The sequence below is a fragment of the Cyrtonyx montezumae genome, unplaced genomic scaffold (assembly GCF_038088225.1).
Source record: "Cyrtonyx montezumae isolate F1298 unplaced genomic scaffold, pur_monq_1.0 scaffold_15, whole genome shotgun sequence".
Classification (NCBI taxonomy): Eukaryota; Metazoa; Chordata; class Aves; order Galliformes; family Odontophoridae; genus Cyrtonyx; species Cyrtonyx montezumae.
Window position 1 is genome coordinate 7,860,373 of NW_027071881.1, and position 9,553 is coordinate 7,869,925.

Below are 9,553 nucleotides of genomic sequence, written 5' to 3' on the forward strand. Positions count from 1 at the left end.
ATTCTCATTTGCCAGCTCAGAAAGGAGTGACCTTTCACCAGCAGATCTTCTGGAGCTGTTCAAATATTTAGATCACCTTAATTACACATTTAGGACACGTGTAAATGAATGTTCTCATCTGTTTTCCTTCTGTGATCCTTCATGTGTCCATTCAGATAGGGGAAGAGTTGTAAATGTCCTTTTTTGATTGCTGATTCTTAGATTCTATCAGGTAGGATTCCTAGACAGTGAAAATCTGATCCTGATTGTGTAGTGGTTAACATCATGAACAACTGTGTAACTTCTTTAGGCCCTGGGTGATTTCAGATGAGAATAATTAGCTGGTTTTTTTCTTTTTTGTTTGCTTATTTTCAGAGGGTTGGATCATGCATGTGTGCTTTTCATTTGTTTGTTAAAAGGAGAACTATTCCATTTATATTCACTGCTACTTCCTTTTAGCTGCTGGGAATGCTGGTGTTTCTCCTTTTCATGTTTTCTAGAAGCAGGTTGTTAATTTTTAAGCTTGCTGCTTAATATATTGGAAAAATCTATCTTGCTTTTCCAGGAACTGATGAGTCCCCAGAACCACTGCCAATCCCAACATTTTTGTTGGGATATGATTACGATTTTCTGGTGCTGTCTCCGTTTGCATTGCCGTACTGGGAGAGGCTGATGCTGGAACCTTATGGATCTCAAAGAGATGTTGCTTATGTTGTGGTGTGTCCTGAGAATGAGGCTCTGCTAAATGGAGCAAAAAGCTTCTTTAGGGATCTGACTGCGATATATGAGGTACATTATTTATGGCAGTTTGCAGTGAAATGGGTCTTTGAAAAACTGTTTCTAATACACACTCATAACTACTTACCAGGCTTGTCTCCCGTGATATAAATGCTTGCACAGAATCCTATCTCAGAAAGCTGCTAGAAAGGGTTTTAGGAACGGGCCCTTGAAAGATAAGGGCTGTTCGTGCTGCCCGTCGTTCCTCTCGGTAATAGATGTTTTGAGGATCTGTAGCAGATAAACGCCGCTCAGTGGTGGAACTGCGTATTACCACTTCGATTTTAGCTGCGTTCAGTGAGTGCATTACATGCCTGTACTATTTACATTCTGATTAAGATTAGAGCAGATGATCTATCAATCTTTTTTTCTTGTATTTAGGAAAACATGAAAATAAACGGTAAAATCATTATACAGTGCTATAAAATTGCTATACAGCACTTCATACTGATGTGGTTTTCCTGAATTAAAATATTACTTAGAAATGTCATAACTAAGCTGTGAATCTCTCTCCCAATCTCTGCTCTTTTCTTTGACGTTTTAGCATTATTGTCATTATTATTTAATCCTTACCTTGTGTGTCTTTTGCCTTTGCAGTCGTGCAGACTTGGTCAGCATAGACCTATCTGTAAATTATTGCCTGATGGAATCATGAGAGTTGGACCGACTGCTTCAAAGAAACTTTCTGAGAAGTTGGTCACAGAATGGTTCTCACAGACAGCTAATGCCAACAATGAAGCATTTTCCAAACTCAAACTATACGCCCAAGTTTGCAGATATGAACTGGGTATGCACTTTTTTTGTTCTTATTCCATGGGGTTACTACCTAATCCAGTGCAGTAGAAGATGGGAAGTCACTGCATTTTCTTATTGAATCTGCTGTTTGTTGCAGTTTTCTGATTTTAAGCTTGGGAAAAAACAAAACAAAACTAACAAAAAAAAAAAAAAACCAACAGAAAACCTATATCTGTAGATATGTTATAAAATGGCTGCTTATTATCTATCATTATCATCAGGGAATGGCAGTGCTATTGCTTGATAGAGACTGCTGCTGTCTTTTTCCATTGCTGACTTGGGCTCTGAGGCAGTGATTTCTTGCTCAAATTCAGATGACTGGAAAACAGAAATCACTTTTGAAATAAGACTTTCAGAAACACCCAGGAACCTATGAGTCTATTAGAAATATAAATTGTAGTGCTTGTATTTTTTTTTCTTTTTGAAAGATGAAATAGATGCTTAAGCTTTATTCACTCTTTTGTTAAAACTGTAGTCTTGCTTAGTTCAAGTATATTCAAAACTAGTTGCAGTATAAAATGTATGGTTTTTTTTCCTGTTTTTAGGTCCTTATCTTGCTTCTCAGCCTTTGGACAATTCATTACTTGCCCAAACAAATCTGGTCCCTCCCTCTAGCCAGCCAGCCTCTGCTCTGCCCCCAGTGACAGCCAGCACTGGAAATCCCAACACTCCGTCTGCTCCTGCAGCTTCTACCAGTAGTACTATGACAGCAACGTCAAACAGTGCCATGTCTTCTGCAGCTACTACAGCTAACTCAACTTTGACTACCACTGCCACCTCATCCTCTTCTGCTACTATAGGCAGTGGGATAGCAACAAACAAGCCTTCTTCATTTCCACCTTTTGGCAGTATGAACAATACCACTTCTGCTTCCCTGCCCTCTCAGGCTGCCACAGTCCAAAATGGGCAAACGGGAGGACAGCAGCAACAGCCAGTGCTGCAAACAGCAGGGATGTCTGGAGATGCTGCTACAGCACCTGCACAGCCCCACCCAGAGGTTTCTGAAAGGTAACAGAGCTGTCAGATCTCACTTAACCAACAGAATGATGTGCTGATGAGCTTCTGTAAGAAAGAAGGCTAAAGATGCTGAGCTGCTGATGAGCATGCGTATGAAATTGAGTTGCAAACGCTATTTCTTATGCCATAGTTAACTTAAAGGTCTTTAATTGTTGATAGTCTGGTCTTAGTTCTAGTGTAACCAAAAATAAATCACTCTAAAACTCAGCGTTTTCTAACTGCTTTCAAAATTTCACTTTCAGCACTATGGATCGTGATAAAGTTGGAGTTCCTACAGATGGAGATTCACACGCTATCACCTATCCCCCTGCAATTGTAGTTTACATAATTGATCCTTTTACGTATGAGAAAAAGGATGAGAGCAGTAGCTCATCTAGTTTGTGGACACTTGGACTTCTGCGCTGCTTCTTAGAGATGGTTCAGGTTCTTCCTCCTAACGTCAAGAATATAATTTCTGTGCAGGTGAGCCAACATCCACAGAAATGTGCTGAGCAAGGTATATTTAGCTGTGTTTTGGAGATGATAATGTCCTTCTTTTGTTCTACGAGGAAATGTTCAGTGAGAACGAGTACCTGATGTCCTGCAGAGCTTTTGAAATATTGGCAGATCTCAAAGAATGAGAGAAATGATTGCACAGTTAAATCCTGAAAGTAACGTACCCAAATACTACAAAGAAAACGTAATAATGAAACATTTGTATTTCCCTGTGTGATCTGTTCTAGATCGTTCCGTGTCAGTACCTTCTGCAGCCTGTGAAACACGAAGACCGACAGATTTATACTCAGCATTTGAAGTCTTTAGCATTTTCAGCATTTACTCAGTGTCGGAGACCTCTTCCATCTTCCACCAACGTGAAAACATTAACTGGCTTTGGCCCAGGCTTAGCCATGGAAACGGCTCTTAAGAGCCCTGATGTGAGTATTCTTATGATTAATGTGGTTCTGTAAATATGCAGATGAGAGAAACGTCCCTTTTGTTAAATCCTCAGTGTCTTTCATGTGATCTAAACAGAGTCCTTAAGAATAAGCACTTCTTGAAACTTCTGTTCTGTCGTCTTTATAGAGACCTGAGTGTATTCGGCTGTACACCCCTCCTTTTATACTGGCTCCTGTAAAGGACAAGCAAACAGAGCTAGGAGAAACTTTTGGAGAAGCTGGCCAGAAGTATAACGTGCTCTTTGTAGGCTACTGTTTGTCTCATGATCAGAGATGGCTTCTTGCATCCTGTACAGATCTGTATGGAGAGCAGTTAGAGACATGCATCATCAATATCGATGTACCCAACAGGTAAGAGCTGCACTCCTTTGATTTTTATCATGTGCATATTCTTTCTTTCAAGGAACTGTTGTGTTCAGGATGAGGTAAGATTCTCTCTCTCTCTTCTGTAGACCCCACTGTATTACAAATTTAAAGGGAGTGGATAATTTTGGTATTATGTATTGAGTTAAATTTCTAGAAGGAATGTTGAGTGGTTCCCTGCAATTTGTGAGTGTTTTTGTTTGTATGTTTTCCTCTTTCACCCCTTCTTCTGCCTTTTGATGTCAGCGTTAGAATGTAATGAGTGAAAAGCAAACCAATCCCCTTTTTTGATCTGAAGTTAATGTGCTACACTATTAACATTTTTGTGTCCTGTGAACGTTCAGTTTACTACAAAGAAATGCCAAAGGAGGCAACAGAAGTTTGTTGCAGATGGTTCTAGTTTTGTTTTCTCTTCTGTTTTAATACTAGAGCTCGCAGGAAAAAGGGCTCTGCCCGCAGACTTGGTCTTCAGAAACTCTGGGAGTGGTGCCTGGGCCTCGTGCAGATGAGCTCTTTGCCTTGGAGAGTTGTCATAGGCCGCTTAGGAAGAATAGGACACGGGGAATTGAAAGGTAATGTTTGTGTTTTAGACTCTAAAAGTCAATTTGAAGCTTTCATTTTAAATAGCATAGAGTCAATCTCACTTCCTAGGAAGAAAACCTAAATAAAGCAGACAAAGGAGCTCTGAAGTTAACACAATCGAATACTGTACCACAGAGTATTATGTGTAGAATAAGTATTCTTCAGCAAGCACTGTTCTGATAGACAAACGTATCTCCTTCGTATCCCCAGATTGGAGTTGTTTGCTGAGTCGCCGAAACCTTCAGTCCCTCAGTAAGAGGCTGAAAGATATGTGCAGAATGTGTGGTATCTCTGCTGCAGACTCTCCCAGCATTCTCAGTGCTTGTTTGGTAGCAATGGAACCACAGGGGTCCTTCATTATTATGCCAGGTATGTGAGAAACTGCATTCTGGTGGGGGAAACTAATTGTTTTTGCAGAACTAAGGAAATATTTGTCTTCCAAAGATTCTGTATCGACCGGCTCCGTGTTCGGGCGCAGCACCACTTTAAATATGCAGACATCTCAGCTGAATACCCCACAGGACACATCGTGCACTCACATACTTGTGTTTCCCACGTCTGCTTCTGTGCAAGTAGCATCGTCCACTTATACCACTGAGAACTTGGATCTGGCCTTCAACACGAACAATGGTTGGTAGATTGCATTTATTCTTGTTTTAAAAACAAACCAACTAAAAGCCCATCATCCCTTCCCTGTAACAAGAACAAAGCTTTATTCTACTGAACCGCAGTGTTTATATGAAAAATCACTTGACTTCAGTACGTGCTATCCTATGCCATAGGTAGGGAAGCTGTAGAAATTAACTGTTCCTGTTCTTTTTCAAGATGGAGCGGATGGAATGGGCATCTTTGACTTGTTAGACACTGGAGATGATCTTGATCCTGATATTATAAATATACTTCCTGCATCCCCTACTGGATCCCCTGTACATTCTCCAGGGTCCCACTACCCCCATGGAGGTGATATGGGCAAGGTAACTGTTAGAGTAAATATGGAGTGCTGTGTGTGTGGTTGGTTTTTTTTCTTCTTCTGACATCTGCTTATTTCCTTTCTGGAATGGAAGGTTCCCATGAAATATCTTTGAATTAATTGGGTATTAGATTGTCATTGTAAAATCCATATAATGTCTGCATCTTTCAAAATGCTTTGTGATTTGAAAGCTGTGGATAATTTCTCATAACTTTGCAGTCTCCTAATGTGAAACCATTGCCTGTTGTTTTATAGGGTCAAGGTACAGATCGATTGCTTTCAACAGAATCTCATGATGAAGTAACAAACATACTGCAACAGCCATTGGCCCTTGGTTATTTCGTGTCAACTGCCAAAGCAGGTCCCTTGCCTGACTGGTTTTGGTCAGCGTGTCCTCAAGCACAAAATCAGTGTCCCTTGTTTCTTAAGGTACTGTACCTCAGCAGGCTGCACTGCTGTTTTTTGGACAGCAGATCTGTTATTTACCCCAAGTGCCTTTTGTGTGCAGTAGTCTGACCTTAGGGACAGCAAATGAACTTTAGAGTCTGTATTATTCCAAGTCTTGTGTCACTGGAGCTAGCCTTTTTAATCATTTCATAAGGGCACAGATGTTTTTAAAACGATTTCCTTAGGTGTACTACGCTGTTAGCACTGTGCTTTTAGGAGAAATCCTTCCGCAGTTCAGGAATTCTAAGCTTTATTTTAGCTGGTGTCTCAGAGCATTGTAAGTGGCTGCAATATATGGGTCAGGAGAACAAAGGGAAGGAAGTGGTAGTTGAATCAGACACTAACTACTGACACCTTCCTTCCTCCCTTAGGCCTCTTTGCACCTCCACGTGCCTTCAGTGCAATCAGACGAGCTACTCCACAGTAAACACTCCCATCCACTCGATTCTAATCAAACTTCTGATGTGCTCAGGTATTTATGATTGCTTGCTTGTGAGAGCATTTGTGCATTTCATTTTTACCACTGCTGCAGTGGATCTGGATATTTGCTTTTCTTGCTGTTAGTTTTCTCGTTGTCGCTGATGCCCTCAGTGCATCACAAAGCAAATTGCTGTGCACTGAATGATGGGATGTCTTCACCACAAGCCAGTGTGGTTAAAATCCAAGATCTCTAAACCCTTCTGTAACTAATTAATGTTGGTGACAACTGAAAATGTTGGAAAAAACCTTAAATTCATTAATAAATAGTGCATAAATGAGTGGAGGATGGTAATACTCGAGCCAGAATCTCACGTGAGTTGTGGGAATACTGAGGTACAAGAGTGTGTAGATAGCTGTGTAAGCATAAGACACCGGATAATGAGAATGCATCACATTTATTTGTTGTTTAGAATGTGAATCTCTCAGCATTATCATCAACAACTAAAATGAATGTTTTCTACTGAAATGAAGTTTAACTAAGAGCTGTTGTGAGGAGATCAAAGCTGTGTTATTTCCAAGTGCTGGCAAACCTACTTAAATATATTTAATACCAAAGCAATTGCATTACATTAAACCAGTGCTGTGAAATGCTGGTGAGAAAGAGCTGTTGGCTTGATGGAAGCTTGTTTGCTTTTCAGGTTTGTTCTGGAACAGTACAATGCACTCTCCTGGCTAACCTGTGATCCTGCAACCCAGGACCGACGGTCGTGTCTCCCGATTCATTTTGTGGTGCTGAATCAGTTGTATAACTTTATCATGAATATGCTGTGATCTTCATCTGAATTTTGCAAGAGAAAAAAATGAGGAAAAGGGATATTTCACTGCAGGACTAAGTTATAATTCTTCTCAGTGCAAGTTGTTTGTGATGGGGTATGAATCTTGTTACTTCCAGCAAATATTGTTCTGACTTGTGAGAAGGGGTACTTATCACCTGCTGTCTTTGAGTCACTGACTATGGGGGACGTTTTAGAATGATGATCAGAAAGTGTATTATAACATTTTTAGTAGCAAATTAACCATTTTTCCCCAGTCACAGTATTTGTGAAGAGTAATGAGCCATAGTACCCAGTCACGGTTAATGAATATTAAAAGCATGGAGATGAGAAGAAACATGAGGAACAATGAATTTCAACCTATGGCTTCAGAACATCAAGATGTTCTTGTATTGGATTATAGTACCTAGTATTCAAAAATGCCTGCATCTCTTATTTATTGTAAGTTTTTAAATGTATAAATTGTCTTATATTTCTTAACCTCTTTTATAAAAATTTTCCTAGAAGGTTTATACTGCCTTCTTGCTTTAAAGCAATTGGTCTAAAATATATGTAATCGTCTTAATTAAAAGTTGCAGTAGGTTGCTTTTAGAGTATTATTTTTTTGTAAGGGGGTGGGCGGGGACAGTAAATTTGTATTGTCTTGATGTACAGTTTAATGGGTATAGAGGGGTTAATGTCCATACCATTGTGTGTGGGGGATTTACAGCTAAGCTGTAGTTGCAGAGTACATGTACAGTAATGAAGTTCACTGTGTTTATATAAATTGAAAAGGTACCGGGTCTTACAGCATTTTATATCACACCTTTACAGAGTAACAATGGCAATATATCAGTGATATTGTAGGTGGTTTAACTTGTAGTGAGAATAAAACGAATAAACTCTTCAGTGGAGGTTTGTGTTATGGTTCAGGGCTGTGGCTAGATTCTCAGATCTATTTCCAGTATCCTAGCTTAATTACTACAAGAATATCTGCCGTGCATTGTTGTTGCTGGATATTCTTGGCACTGTGGTGAGCGCATTATTTCCTCATGTTTGTGATGCACCTAAAGCAGAAGGCGCAGAGCACGGATCTTACCCGAAATCTCCTGTGAGGCTGAAATTTAGCCCAGCTCTAACCATTTTACAAATGCAAAGAGTCCATCTGACTTTAAGATTGGTGTGTGTTTAACTAAAATGTGATGTATATAGATTCTCAGTGAATTCTGGTATTCGGATTTTATTCCAATAGTGGGGGGGGAAAAAAAACCCTAAAAAAACCAAACCAACAACCAATCCCCCCCTTAAAAAAGAAAGACAAACAAGCTAGCAACAACAAAATGCCCCAACGCTTTCTCTTCTTGTGTATTTTTGGCACGGTGGGGAAGGTTCCAAGTATCAGTGTGCAACCTTCCTTCCCCATATCCCCTTTTCAGCCTGGGGTGTGTGTGCTGAGGAGGCTCAGTCCCCCCGAGGAAGGGCCCAGCAAACCCCACGGCTCTGCTAAAGCCTCTCCTTCGTCACCATTTTTTTTCCCCTCTGTAGTTCCTTTCTCCCAGCAGACGCCAAATGTCTGATGGTGCTCTGAAATAGCCCCTACGGGTGCTGAAGAGCAACTGCATCCTCTTCTCCTTGGTTCCTCATCTTCTGACTGCCACATTGAGAACTCAACTCCTGCAGTGCTCACGTGAGCCTGCAGTCGTGTCCTGGGTCTTAACGCTGTCCGTCGAGCTGGTTCAACCTGTAAAGGAGCAACTTAAGATCCATTTCCACACCCACTGTTAATCCTCGACAAGGAAGAAATCGCTTGTATTTACAAAACGTACTATGTTAATGAAACTTATGGTTTTGTAAATGCAAAATACCTGCCTGAGAATTTTTTTTCTTATAAAGTCTCCTTGAATTATGTATATACACTATTAGCGCCTTTTTGTTTTGTATAAAGAAGTTGTACAACTGATGATGAAAACTTTCAGTCATTTCTTCAAAATAATTTGAGTGCAATCAGCAGTTAGCATATTTTGATAAACAGTTAATGACTGGCTCTGTCCTTTCCTTCATCTCAATAACCCCAACACTCTGCAGGTGGAGCAGTGCGTGGTTTTATCTGACAGAGGGTTTTTTCCCTCATTTGAAGTGGGAAAGTGCTCCTGAAACTGGAATCTGAAGTGTATGTCCTAGTTTTGTTTTTTTCTTTGAAAGCTTTGTTGCTCAAGTGGTCATTCTTAATTGGTCATTCTTAATCTTGGCTCCATTAGCCACGCTCCCAGGGCTGGGGTTGGTGTGGCTTTTTGTGCTGTTTGTACAGGTAAGTGAATCAGCTGCCTGCACTGGGATGTAGCTCAGTTCTGTTACCTGCACCATAACCCTCCCTGGGAAGCTCTCCACCTGGGGAAGCTGCCTGTTTCCAGTTTCCCACGTGCTCCCCCTCCCTTCTCCAGTGCAGCTGAAGTATG

The 9,553-nt window shown here is 40.5% G+C and overlaps 1 protein-coding gene across 1 annotated transcript in view; it reads left to right on the plus strand.

Moving 5' to 3' along the window:
- The window catches only part of MED13 (mediator complex subunit 13), a 47,925-nt gene extending 39,542 nt beyond the window's left edge, over positions 1-8,383 (plus strand). Inside the window, exons 18-30 of the mRNA XM_065732028.1 lie at positions 545-768; positions 1,354-1,543; positions 2,097-2,559; positions 2,811-3,030; positions 3,291-3,482; positions 3,631-3,854; positions 4,296-4,438; positions 4,659-4,817; positions 4,893-5,078; positions 5,274-5,422; positions 5,674-5,847; positions 6,237-6,337; positions 6,984-8,383. Coding sequence (XP_065588100.1) covers positions 545-768; positions 1,354-1,543; positions 2,097-2,559; positions 2,811-3,030; positions 3,291-3,482; positions 3,631-3,854; positions 4,296-4,438; positions 4,659-4,817; positions 4,893-5,078; positions 5,274-5,422; positions 5,674-5,847; positions 6,237-6,337; positions 6,984-7,116 — 2,558 coding nt within the window. The 3' untranslated portion in view covers positions 7,117-8,383. The remainder of the gene's footprint in view (positions 1-544; positions 769-1,353; positions 1,544-2,096; positions 2,560-2,810; positions 3,031-3,290; positions 3,483-3,630; positions 3,855-4,295; positions 4,439-4,658; positions 4,818-4,892; positions 5,079-5,273; positions 5,423-5,673; positions 5,848-6,236; positions 6,338-6,983) is intronic.
- The last annotated feature ends 1,170 nt before the right edge of the window (positions 8,384-9,553 follow it).